General features: G+C 40.0%; 1 protein-coding gene across 18 annotated transcripts in view; it reads right to left on the reverse strand.

Annotated features, from left to right (window-relative positions):
* Window positions 1-647: 647 nt before the first annotated feature.
* LOC100749525 (regulating synaptic membrane exocytosis protein 2) overlaps window positions 648-14,330 on the reverse strand; it is a 70,492-nt gene continuing 56,809 nt past the window's right edge. For 13 of the 18 annotated variants that reach the window (XM_033320425.1, XM_033320429.1, XM_033320424.1 and 10 more), the window contains 2 exons: window positions 14,113-14,330; window positions 13,674-13,752 (listed from right to left, as the gene is read on the reverse strand). In XM_033320425.1, the coding sequence (XP_033176316.1) occupies window positions 13,741-13,752; window positions 14,113-14,330 (230 nt within the window). In that variant the 3' untranslated portion in view covers window positions 13,674-13,740. Of the gene's footprint in view, window positions 5,457-6,444; window positions 7,335-7,431; window positions 7,572-7,987; window positions 8,203-10,014; window positions 10,226-12,305; window positions 12,487-13,572; window positions 13,753-14,112 lie in introns of those variants that run through there. The other 5 variants (XR_004461609.1, XR_004461607.1, XR_004461610.1 and 2 more) reach the window with 5 other exon arrangements.

Below are 14,330 nucleotides of genomic sequence, written 5' to 3' on the forward strand. Positions count from 1 at the left end.
ACTTTACAAAAAAAACGTTCTCGTTTTGCGTTTAAAATATACATGTCTATATGCAGTGTCTCGTGTGTGTGTGTGTGCGCGCACGCGCGCGCGCGTGTTGTGTGTATGTATGCTGCATGTGTGTATGTATGCTGCATATGTATATATATATGTGTGTGTATGTGTGTGTGTATATATATAAGTGTGGGCCTGTGTATCGTAAAAGGTGGCTGCGATTGAAATGCGACGAGATCATTGAATCACTTTATTGTCACACGCCATGTCTGGCATCAGGGGTATCTTTTATCAGATATATTATACTGGATACAGTCACTAACGCTTTATATTAATTCATTCCGCGTAGATCCCGCCATGAACTCCTCGAATCGTAGCAGTGCTGCATTTCGAAAATTTTTTTTCTTTTTTTATTACCGGTTGGCCGAACCAGTGATATATACAGAACTAGGATTAAAAACGGTTTCACGTGAGGGATCTGTACCCGATTCCGTATCGATCCCAGACATTTCACCGGGGACGAAAGAAAAAGAAATCGTCGGAGGAGTTCCCGGCCGAGTTCTTTTTGTTTTCCCACGGAACGTTGTCTAATCGTATTGTTTAAATTCTTTTCGCCTTTGTATCTTTTTATCCTTTTTTTTATTCTCTCTCTCTCTCTCTCTTTCTCTCTCTCTCATCTTTTTTTTAACGAAAATGACGCACCTTTTTTTCTCGTGATATCCCACGCTCTCTGCCTTTCTCTCGTCCTTGCTCTCTGCCTTTCTCTCGTCCTAGCTCTCCGCCTTTCTCTCTTCCTCGCTCTCTACCTTTCTCTCTTCCTCGCTCTCTGGCTTTCTTTCTTCCTCGCTCTCTCGCCCGTACTCCTCCGTGTTCCTTTTCGAAATAAATCCGGACAGATTTCATCTCGTACAGATAAATTAGAAACCGTTTCGGGCGGTAAAACGCGCGCTATTCGAACGGTATGAAGTTTGCCTCATCGATATTCGAGAATCGGTGTCCGCGTGATCGTACGATCGATAGCGTGCGTCGATTACGTCGCGAGCGACACTCACGGCAGACTACGTGAATCAGAGGTATGTATCCGGAAGTCGCGTGATTGAGGCATTTGACAAATGTCTATTTAAGTATTCCTGAGTTCCGTCGAAACGATCTTATTCAGTGCGATTATTACATGTTCGTTTGTGCACGACTTTGCCGAAATTCAGTGTAAATGTGACGAATTCGAGGCACGCGATCGATCGAGATACCGTTCGACGCGATTACAGAAACACTTCTATGCTACGCTGGATCGTCTCTACGAATTTTTTAAGTAAGTAATGAATTTCATTGTAAAGAAATCGTTGACAATGTCCCTCTGTTTTTTGTCTTGTTTCCCTGCTTCTCCTTTCTTTCTTTCTTTCTTTCTATTCTCGCACTCGTTCTTCCTCGCATATCCTATATCATAATCGTAAACCTAAATTGGCTCTCTAAATTTGACAAAAGTGGTACCCCTTGGCTCTCAGATTTTCTGCATTCCGTGTAATTCTTATTATTTACTCATTCTATCTCTCTTTGCATTTAATTTATTTTCTCTTTTTTTTCTCAATATGACGCCCCCTTCTATCTCGTATCAGCCATTGTTTTTTATTCGACTCGATTATATTTGTTCGAAAGTATTTCTTTTCTTTTTTTTTATCTCCCTTCCAACCCTCTTTTTCGTTTTCGTTTAAGTTAATTTGTAAGTATATAGGTACAAAGTTGGATATTAATTTGTTCGTTTCCGTAGTTAATACTATTTATATGTATATGTGTATATATAATATATATGTGATTCACGATGCGTGTTCGATCCTAAGATTGAGCATGCCTATGTACAAATGGGCATGGCAAGAGTGTGAAAATTAACAAGCTTCACCTTGGCTCCCTTCGCGTTGTTCGTCCACTTGCATTGTTTTTCTTCAGCAACACTTGACGATTTTCAAAGCAAATGGTAAATAAGTTATGCGCTCATCACATTTTAGTTTAGAGAAAATAGAATTTTCTTTTCTTTTATTGAACATATTTTTTAATAAAATAATTTAAAAGATACTCAAATAAACAAATAGCAAATAACAAATTGATGCTGCGAAGAAAGTCAAGGGAGAAATTAGATCAAAATTACGTTAAATGAAACACAATATATCTGATTTATCATTCTTCACATCTAGCCAGCTGGTTTTCGCTTTTGACTCCCTTCAAAATTTCTAGCGCAATTTCCTACGAGAATTTGCCGATGTTCTTGTCATAGTTCTCCGAATTACTTTATCAATGTTATTATATTAAAGTAAACCCGTTTTCTTTTCCCTTGCTCTTTTGCTCTTTCTCTCGTTTAGAATTTCTTAAAACCGGCTACTAATTATAAAGGTCCTACGTTTGTATAGGATATGCAGTATTTTATATCGTAAGCGTTAATAGTATCGCAACGATAAGTTCTTCGCGAAACTTTTTCGTGCAATTTTACCACATAACAAATATATTATAACAAATATTAAAGGAGAGAATAAAAACGTTCAAGCTACTTTAATTTCATCGAATTGAATTTTTATACGCTATCATTTCATTTATGAATGAAATATAAATTAATAAAAGAAAAAAATGGTAGTAATTCCAACGACATAAAGGTCGAACAAATTTCGCGAAGGATCTTACAACTGCAAGTAACCAGCGGATTACAAACTGAACGTATTACATAATTCGTCTTGTATATTTTTTCCCCTTATCAAGTGTTAGCCACTAATACAGAGTTTATACTTTGCTGTGTGATTAATTATGTAGTCATTGTTCCAAGAGCCTACTAATATAAGTCATGCACTTGCAAAATGTTTTATTTAGAAATTGTCTTACAATAGTAATTTTTTTCTTCGTTTCGTCACTTGATAGTTTACATTACACGCCGTCGCGTCTGATAGAGCTCTACGTTTGGTTTGTATCTTTTTTTTTATCTCCACGAGTAAAAAAGCTTCTTTTTTTTATTCCCATGCTGCACGTTCTGTCCACTAATTCAAGCATGTTATAGATATGATAAGATATCGCCTCTTTTTTTATACATTCTCCACGTAATAATGGTCGATCGATTACCCGGTTACCAGATGGTTCCTCCTATCTATAGAATTCGCCGCAAAATAATCGAGTTTCTCACTATTTCGTCCGTCTCGTCTCTGTTTCATTCTCGAAGCTAAGCCCTTATATCGTGATTACATTTCACTGTTCTGCTCTTGCTTTGGACTCTGTAGAATTTTGTAGAATTTTCGCGTGGCGATAGTGGATAATATGGCAGAGTGCAATGACAAGAAGAAAATGAGAATCGTCGCGAGAGAATTGAAAGCACAGTAGCGTGACATCGAATTTTATAAGCGTAGACAATTTCAAGATATCGATGTCGAAGTCACTGACTTAGAAAAACTTGGAAATTCTAATTTTAATATCTGAAATGTTCTATTTGAGCATCATAAAGAAAAGGAGATATTAGTATCTAAAAAAAATTTAATTCGTTGGCAAATTTTAAACCCCAACATGATATCAAAGTAGCTATTCTGCGGTATCTCCGAAAGAAAAACGGTGACTCTATTTCAGTGACGTCGATCAATATCCAAGGAGAGTACCTTTTAAAGAGTAACAAACGAGAAGTGAAGCGATGTAAGGGAACGAACTCAATTTCTTGTGATAAAAATGGACGACCACAGGTAATTGTATTTCTTACTGAATGTATACGTGCAATCCAAAAGCAGAGCGTATTAGTATCTTGTTCGAAGCAGTTAAATTCGCAGGTTATTTCTAATCTTCGACTCGAGTAATTCCCCTTTTTCCTATTTGTCTTTGTAATCAATGATTATTTTTCTCGTCCTTTTCCCCGGTTATTCTTTCTCTATTCCCACTTTTCTTTCCTTTCTTTTCTTTTTTTCCTTGTAAAGAGAATTTACATGTTGCAAGCACAATCAGCGAAAAGAAAATCACGTTCGTTAATCAAGTGTTTAATGCTATAGATATTTTCTACGTACACGTGCATGCTCATCGAATTGTGTTCACAAGTGACCAGACAAATGCACAGACAAAGATCGAACACATAACATGAGAATTAAGAGATATAAAATCGATTGTGAGTTTCACGATCGTTCGCCTCGTTCGTTGCCCGAGGTCGAGCGTCGTTTCACGCTTCCTTTCCCGAAAGGTTCGTCAGCAGTGTGTATCGCGCGGTACACGGTTTCCGCGGCGAGTCCCGCGACAAAACGAGATGCGAATATCACGGACGTCGTGTCCGCTGTATGAAAGAATTACGTGGGCGGTTCGTTCAGTAAATATTCACGTTAAAAAAACGAGCGTTCCGTTGAAAGTCGAGTGCAAGTTGATAAAGAGAATAAAAGATTCTAAATCGTACACGGCTGTCCCCTTACGCGTAAACATCCGATTCGTGAGGTTTTTCGACAATTAAATAAAAACTAACAGAATCACAATATACGACAGTCGATATAGTTAGCACTTCACTTCTCTCCTTCTTTCTCACGCACACACGCACACGTACTCTCTCGCGCAAAATAGTTGAAGATGGGCTACTTTAACGTTCAACAACAATTCGCTAATTCATGATATTTCTCGGCCTCGTTCCCGTTCGCCTCGCGACGCCTTCGAATTCGCGGCCGATTTCGACGGATCAAACGCGACACAAGACTCGACGAATGTTTTCTTCGTCTCGAGCTCTATTTTCTTGATCGTGGTAGTAAAAATCAATATGGAGCGCGGGTGGTGCCGCGATGCTCGAAATCGCGAGGGTAACGGGACAACGAGAACGCGACGGTCAAGGCAATTGTTCATCATTTTGTAAACACCTACGCGCATACGTATCGCGAATTCATATATATGTATATATATCATTGTTATAATATTTACAATAAATAATATACGCTCTCTCTCTCTCTCTTTCTCTTCCTTTCTCTCTCTCTCTCTCTTTCTCTCTCTCTCTCTCTCCCTCTCTCTCGCTCTCTTGACGATGATGGCTAAAAACTTTGACAACGAGTTCCAAGTATATTTATCTGTTGTTTTTCTTCTTTCAATATATCTTTTTGCTTTTTAATTTGTTCATTTGATTGTTCTTTAAATGCGACTGTCTTTTTTTGTTGTATTTCTGAAAATCGTCACTGGCGTCAACACTCGGAGCGTCCTAAATTATGTACAAATATTATTTGAAATGTCTATCGCGAATACGCGAAACAGTAATATTACTTAAAATTTCGTTAGTGGTTCGTGACGATGATTCATAATGTTCGCGTCACATCACCGTTCGTTACGACGTTTACCATTTTCAACAAATTTCACCACTTCACTGCTTTTCTCGTTCTTCGTTTCACTTCAACATCGAGCATCGAAACACCGTTCGGCACCCCTTTCTCATAGCACACCACGTTGAAATTCGTATCGATCTTGTATCGAGTATCTCTGCGTTGCTTTCACTGTAAAGGAAACGAAAGGTACAGATCAGTCGAGCGTTCGATTCCAGGTGCAGTAATATCCATAGAAACATCGCATATAAGAGGAACAATGAGAAGTAGATTAACGATGGAAATAACTACAAGTCGTATGTACACAGTTAAAAATAAGAATTCAGATTGGGAGAAGAGGTGTTGCATTTTTTGGGATATCACTCGGTATATCACTTTGGATTGTTGGCATCCTTGATATTTTTAGGAAACATTGAAGAAAACTTGAACAAGGGACTCCGAATACGGCAGACTTACCTTGCATATCTTTTTTTTTTTTCAACGAGACATTTATTTTACAAAATCGGGCAGGTTCCTCCACATTGGAATGAAAATTGTTGAAAGAGGTTGCGAAATAGAAGTGCAATACTGTGCAGAATTCCAGATTAACAAAGTAACACACGTAATCAAGCAATATCAGGTTGTCTACAGATACTCGTGGCTGCGAGTATAATGGAAAAAGAAAAGGAAAAGAAAGAACAGCGAGAGATTGCGAAGTGACACTTTCAGGAGAACAGACACAGGTATTTCGCAGTAAAAAATTTAGACGAAAAAAACGAGCTGAAAGAGTTGTACGAATTGGCGAATGCTCAGAGAAACAAACGGATAAAAAGACAGAGAAACGGCGACGAAGTTTCGATTCTGGATCGGCAGAATGTTTGGCGCGTGTTCGTCATTGAATTATCGTCACTTCGTTGCCGTCGAGGAACAAGTTGGCCACCAAGACAGAGAATTTAGAAGGCAATAGGGTAATTTCAGTGTAAAACGAAGACACAAGGGGAATTTTTAACAACACACGTCCATAGATTTCACGTGGATACTTCAAAAATACTTCAGTCAATTTAAGCTTCTCAAACTTTTTACGGAGGTTGGAGAATATGAAATAACTATGGCGTCAAGTATCCATGTGAAATCGTTCGAATCAATTATTTAGGAACGATGCGTTGATCTCAGTGCGTACCTAAAACTATCTGGCGCTCCAGGAACATGGCTGCTATCTCTACATCTAGTCTACATAAAGACTAGTGGCTCATCTGATATGCCGTACATGATATGTGATGTGCTAGTGGTGTTTCTAGAAAGACATGTCCTCTCGTACGACCTTTCACACTTTTCCCATTCTCGCGGTTACCTTGCAAATAAAACACACTTTTCTCGTTTTGTTCAACAACACGAACTCACTTGCCCAATATAGCCACGCAAACTCTTCTCTCTCTATATTATATAGTTCTTCTCGTTATTGACATCGTTCGTAACTGACTTTTCTTTTACCGTATTCAGAGCCGACGGTCTATCGATAAATCGTACTCGAATTTCGAACGTTAATACACGAATATCTTTACAATGGGGAATAATGGAACGGACATGTATCGCGAGAAATCTCCATGAAAATCTTTGTCAATTTTACTTATAATGTACGCGTTTTATTCTTCTTTAAACGATCTTTGAATATTTGCAAACAACTATTATATATGGATTCACTTTGAAAAAGAAAATGTATACGTTATATGGACAAACGCGATTAAGAATAGACTCGATACCTTCTTTTTTTTGGCTTTTTTCTTACTCTTTCCGTCGGGAATTAAAAGAAGCTCGAGCCACCGTCGGATTACACGTAAAGAGAATACTAGATGGAAGAGTTCTTTAAATCTTAAAGGACTCTAAGGACGTGGCCGAGGATCGACGGGATAAAGCTAAGGATGGAGGTCCACTGACCAGGGATATGTTGCCAAACAGCTTATACCACCCGAACACCATCTCATTGAGGTTCAGTTCGTCCAACACGATCTGCGCAATGCCCATGAACACTTTTCTCCCTTCTAATCGGCCGTAATCACCCCACACTGTTACCTAGAATCACGTAAAAGACACAAAATCGATAAATCGATATTCTAAACCGACTAGAATCTTGACAGAAATAAAACGAAAATAATTTATAATTAAATACCTGCAGTATACAACCCCGGCAATTTTCTCTAAAGGCTAACGACTGCTGGTAGAACGGGTCCAACGTTTTTCTGGCTGCCATTGTTTTCGCTTTCGCGATACACTTCTTTCCGTTCACCAAGTAAACTTTCACGTAGGAAGCTAAAATGGTGGAAAAAGTCACAACTGATAGATGGTAATTCAATTTACTGGATCAGTGTTCTCAAAAATTGTGGAAGGGTTGCTAATACTAGAACCAGTAAAATTCATAATTTTTTAGAGAAATTTTATATATTTACACGAGTAAATTTTAGAGATTTTCTTTGATCTTAAATGTGTACAGTACGTGGATAAAGACTTACCTTTTCTCTTGCGCTATATATTTCTTCGCTAGTAAATTTTATAAATTTATATCGGTGTGTTATTGAATTTATTAGTGCATTATTGAAATATACGTATTTTTTCATACACGATTAGCTTGCTTTTGGCGCCTTAGTTTTATATCTTAGTCATCGGTAGTTCTAGTATTAGAAAGGCCCCCGGCACAAATAGAACCAGTGCAAGGATTGGCAACGAACCTGGAATAGCTTTAGTGCCCTGCTTCGGTTTAAGATCTTTGGCACGTATGACCTCCACTTCAAGGTAGCCTTTCTTCTGGGTGAGCGAAAGCTGGATCTCGCCAAGGCAGCGAGCACCAAGTGCCTGCCTTCCGACCACTTGGCCAGGCCCAAGATCTTCGATGAAATCTCTCAGTTGGCCGGTTTCGCCTGTCATTCGTAGACTGGGAGACCAACTGCAGTTTCCAAAATCAAACGTTTAGTGATCGATGAAGGTCTCCGAAGTATGTCAGTAAAATTCAGGGTAAAAATTGAAAATAAAATATAGGACAAACGGGGCTAACAGAAAATTTCGAGGGAAGTTCGATTCACAACATCGTAAATCGATGATATACATATATATATGTGTGTGTATGTATTCATCGATAGATTATGATTATTCGTTCGTATCGATACTTTCTTCAGTTCGTTAGTTTAATCGAGTTGATGACGATCGAACGTAAAAGGGAAGGGATTAAATAAACGAATCGTTAAGAGATCGTTCCGCGGGAGCGAGGGACGATTCTCGCAAGTCTTCGACGGAAGTGCGGAAAGAGAGAGCACACCTCATTCAATTTTAGACAAGAAGAACTCACGCTGCGAGTATAGTGTTGGTGTAGCGAGTAAATATATATAGTGTACGAAGAAAACTGTAAGGTTGGAGAACGTAGCAGGCTGTCGGTGCATGCAGACCATTCTATGAGCGAGTTACCATACCAAGTATAATATCCTCCAACAATAATCAGCCTTCTCCTTTGTCATAGTACATCTACCACTTACGGTTACGTGTAGTTTCTGATTATTGTTGAATCGACTAATTGTACTATGTCTATTCATGCTTCTTTGATACTTAATCCAGAATAATTGTTCTTAACTTACGGTTCAGGATTACCTTTTGCTGTCTTATTGTCTAAAATCTGCCCCTATTTACTGGAACGCTTTATCGTCCTTGTTGCTATATCGTATGAAATGAAAGAATTTAGTGTAGGACGTTGGGGTCGTTTTATTTCTATTACATTAACCTTTTTGTGTGTTATCCTGATAATTTTTTTAGGAGTAAAGAATTAGTCGGGATATATTATATGTACACTGCGCTTGATCGTTGAAAAATAACGTTTACCAGAATATTGAGGATTCGTAGATATAGATAATTCTACGGTCATATATTTAAGATGGGATATGTAGGATTTTATGGATAGAAATATCTGTGGTAGGTGGACAAGGGAAATGATTTACAATGATGGAAACACATATATACACAGAGTGTGTGTGCGTGGTTCACATACAGTGGTGCTTTGACGATTATTTAGCCAAGCAGTAAGCCAAGACGACGATAACATTGACAAAGGAAAATATGATAACAGCATCAAGAGACATTGATAATACATCGATATATAAAATACGAAATAAACGAAACTTAAAACGAAGAATTAAGGAACAGAAAATATGAGACATTCTTATGATGTGCTTCCATATCTGGTTCTTCCAAGTTCCTCCTTTTTTCACGACTAATTACATCAACCAAGGGATAAAAGAATCGCTTGTCGGTACAAAGGAAAATGATATGGGTGTAAAAAGAAGGAAGGGGTAAAAAGCATGAATGAGCAAAACATCAATGCTGGGCATACACATCAGCTCAATCACACGTCGAAAGACAAAACGATCCACGTTTCACGTATCGCGATCTCCTGTGCAGTAAACAATAAAAAGGTTATCCGAGGAGCACGGTGAAAGTAGAAACGGAAAGACAGAGTCAGACAGAGAAGTCAGAGAGTCATTAGCAGGGTTAATCCAACACTCGGAATTTCTGAGTCAGCGAAATTACCGATCTATTCTCCTTTCGGTACATTTAAAGCTCACGAAGTAACCCTGCTGGAAAGATAGTAGATAGTTTTTGAAAAAGTAGAAGACAGAGTAGACAGAGAAGAAGAAAAAGTTTTGAAAGAGACAGACAGCAAGGAGTCTCGCAGTTCCGGCTGCAGAATCGGTCGGTGGAGGCCACTACTTACGAGCTTCCTTCGGAACTAGAGATCGAGTTGAGACTTCCGGCTGTGTCACTGGCCAACGATCCCGACTGTTTCCCGGATTCAAAGCGTTGATAGGGTACGATCTCCTCGGAACGCTGTATGCTGCTCGGCGTGCTGTTGCGTTTCCGGCTCGATAAACCGGCGCGTGCCTCCGCGACACCGCTTCCGACGAAGATCCCGCCGATACCGCACTCTGCGTTGTAAATCAAACAAGAAACAACCGCTAAAGCTATGATCTTTCATTGTGATTCCCGCATCGCGTCCGCCGCAGCCCTTTTCTCTTTCATCCAGCTCCAGGTGGTCGCCGTGCGTTTCTCTTTCGATTATTTTTATCACGACGAATCTAGCTCTCTTTCTCTCCCTTTCGTTCGCTCATTCTCACAGTACCCTCGCTTCCTTTTTTTCGCTCACCGTTCGTTCGAATTTTCTCTCATAACGAAAATCGAGGAAGTGATAAGAGAGAATACACATGTACACCTGGATGAAATTCTGACTATGTGAATGAAATCGATGAAGGTTTTGGAAGATAGACAAGTAAAGGAAAGGTGCTTTCAGTTCGGTTAACTACTACGTAGTTCGTGGGAAAAGACTTCGATGACCTGTATGCTCGAATCGGTCTTTCAAAGTCCACGATATCAATGACGATTCTGTGGTACAAGGCCTGCGAAAGATCTCGTTCCCCGATGGGGTTAAACTCCTGCTCTCTGGAAGAAAGAATACGATAGAACAATGATTAACAGCAGACGGAAATTCAAGAGCCCTCTGACTCTCTTGTGTGGTCGCACCTGCAATCAGAAGCGCGCAAAAGCGTTACAAGCTAAATTTTTGTAAGTGTATCATCAACAAAACGTCACATCTATACTTCTGCTATAGGAAAATTCGCTGCAGCTATGTATATATATATATATATATGTATATTCATACAGATGTATTTGCATGTTGTGTTCGTGTAACACAGAAGTGTACAGAAGGGTTTAATCCTACGAAGACTCGTTCGTTTCTCTCTGAACATCTACGGTGTAAGCGAGTATTTCACATTTGCTCGCGTTTCACCGAACTTTCGAGAAGTACATAAGTGTCGACAGGCAAAATGTACAAGACTCGTGTGCTACAGTCAACGAACCTGTTTTGCTTTGTAACGAAGAAGAAATTAAAAAAAAAACAAAAATAATATCGAGATATATGTATATCCATGTATATATATGCACGTATATGTAGAAATATGCGCATGAGAACACTGCTTCGCTCGAAGACATCAAGAAACGAAAAGCCGTAGTGGGTGAAGTAACCTTCACCAGTAAGCACGTATCAACAGCGGCTTCTAATAAAAATAAACGACAACGAATCAGGTGGTCAACTTACCTACCGTCGTGTGTAAGTCTCGATCGTAATCGAGATTTGCAACAAGTTGACCACATGTTTCATCTATAAGTTGAAAAGCTATACAAAACAGATAAACAACGCGACGTATTGCCAGCATCAATCTTTGGCCGGCGCTTTAGCTACAAAGTCACGAATAAGACAATCCGACATGAACAAATATACTTGAGCAGCTAATACGTAAGGTTCTTGAGATACAACCTGTTTCTTCTCGATAGAACTGGATGAACAACTTCATCGAGCTCTACACAGCTCAGGAAACTCGTGCAAACGTTCATCTAAAAGTTACGTATCGCTACTACGTAGGAACAGTCTCTACGATCTATGAGAAGTGACTTGTGAATCGTTTCGCGACTATTTGGAGAACCGTGCAACCTCGAAAATACTTTCCCCAACAATTAAATAATAATAAATAATCGCAATCCGAAGTTTGATTATTAAAAATGTCGAAGAAAGTATTTTCCAACGATAGTCACGAACAGTTTCGCGTCACTCCCCTCTCTAAAGCACAACTTCTGTCTAAAGAGGAATGTGCTGAGTGTTTTATGGTTGTTGTTGTTGTTCATAGAAATGTCGTAGACTGATCACGCTGCTGTCGTTCTTCTTGCCTCTCTGTATCTCTCTGTAACTTGTACTCACATTTCGCCGAAAGCTGCTACGACATCCTCTCGAATGGACTGCTAATTATCGTTAATAAATTTAACCGCTGAAGAATAGACAGATCTAACGCGCGTATTTGTTTCATACAACGTCTGTATAAATATATGTTAAAGAAATTCGCGTGTCGATGACACCGTGCCGAACGCTCCCACGTAACGAAAATAGGGGATTGAAATCAAAGAGGGAGAAACAATTAAAACGGGGATGATATATTTTGCAGAGTGTGTTCGGACCTGTCCCCGTCGCCGCTACCCTCGCCATCGCTGCTTGCGGAACTCGGTTGCCTTCCGCTCCTTCCGCTGGCCGTGTCCTCCGGCAATACCTCCTCGCTCCTATGAACTGTAAAGGAGGACTTGCCCTTCTTCCCGAATCCTAGCCGCCGTTTTCGTCCTTCGTCGCCCACGCATGTACCACCAACAGACGCACGTGGTATGTTATGGTTTTTGCGTGACGTGATATAGTTTTTTTGTTGTGGTTGTAGTAGTAGTAGTAGTAGTAGTAGTAGAAGTAGTAGTAGTAGTAGTAGAAGTAGTAGTAGAAGTAGTAGTAGAAGTAGTGGTTGTAGTGATGGTAGTAGATGTTGTTTTCATAGTAGAAGAGCGGTGAATTGTGATTTTGTTGTGTTAATTTGCATATATAGTATCGATATATGCGTGGTGCGTATGTAAAAATTTTTCTCGTGGCAGAGTTGTAGTATAATTTTTTTTTTTTTTGAGTGTTTTGTTTCAACGTTTTTGCGTAATAGTAGAGCGATCGTTTCCAGCGATCGATCGGGATGATCCGCGTCGAGTGTTGTCCCGTGACACGATCGCGCGAGCGACGATATAGCCCGCCACGATGAGAAATCGTGCAGGTGGGTGCAGATCGATGACGTGAATGGTCCCCAGCGTCGAGAGATAGTTGGTTGGTAGAAGTAAAGTGTGAATGTGTTCATGTCGAAGAGAGGCGGATAGAGATGAGGAGGGATGGCGGAGAAAACAAGAATACGATTAGAATGTACATACTGCCCCGTTTACTGGGTTTTTTGCTCTTCTACCGTGTGCTCTTGATATCGTTTGTACCGCTTCCTTCGCTCTACTTCGCGGATTCTCCCGTGAAACTCGTGAAAATCCGCTTTTCGATCGCCACATCTTGTCACGTGTGATGTGAACGAAACGTACAAATGTTTAATCAAATAATCTTCTTGAAAATGACGAGAAAAATATAGCGAGAGCACACCGTAGGTCTACTCACTAATGGTGCTAAACTAACGCTATGCTATTATTCGAGGAACTATCGATATATTACAAAGAAACTGACTACATTAAGATGCCAGATAGAAAGAAGAGACAGAGAAGATAGTCTAGAAATCGCGCGAGAATAATATGAATGCGAAATAGAAAAACGTCTTCACGCGACCGCTCTCGAACTTATCGAATTTCCCGAACAAAGTAGCAATACACCGCACGCAACGTTTAAAATGTGAAATTGGAAGAAACGACTAGTGTGACGATGTGTTACCTGTGGCGGACAGCTGACTAGTGCTGTTACTCTTCTTCCCGAGACCTGACTGATACTGCACCGCGCTTCCGCCACCGCTGCTACTTCCGCTTCCGCTTTTACTGCCGGGCGAACTCTTGCGACCCCTCCTCGAGGAGTCCTCCACGTTCAAACCGATCGCCGTATCGCTCAAACTACCGTCTAATAAACAAACGTCGCGTGAACACGGAAATAATAAAAAAAGAAAGAATCTAGAAGAGTAGGATTAGGAAATTAATGCAGATACACCGATGGTTGAACGATGATTATCACAGCATCGTTAGGCTGTCCAATAAAAAAAAAAATTACTTCCATTCAAAATACATTCGATTAGACTTCAAATAAAGAGAAACCCTCGTTATGTAGAAAAATATTTGACACTATAATTTGGGCATATCTGTATTAATCACTTCCTAAATTTCTAAACTACAATTTTCCTAATGAAAATTCCTAAAAACAATCTTCCTACAAAAAAAATAATGCCTCTAAATCTAATTCCAAAGAGAGATCGCAGAAACTTACCAACTTTCTCGTCCTGTGGCGCGTCGGTATTACTAAGACTCCTGGTGAACTGTCCCCTTTTATGGTCGTCGTGCTCGTTATCGCCTGGCTGGGTCCTGGACGGCTTCTCGTACGAGCCCGACTGACTGTACTCGCTGCTTTCGGGCATGGAGGAGGAGCGGCGATCCCGCGCGTCGTCACGTTGTTGGTTGACGGCGGTGGAGGCATCGTCGGCGGCG

The sequence above is a fragment of the Bombus impatiens genome, unplaced genomic scaffold (genome assembly GCF_000188095.3).
Source record: "Bombus impatiens unplaced genomic scaffold, BIMP_2.2 scf_0317, whole genome shotgun sequence".
NCBI classification, from domain to species: Eukaryota; Metazoa; Arthropoda; class Insecta; order Hymenoptera; family Apidae; genus Bombus; species Bombus impatiens.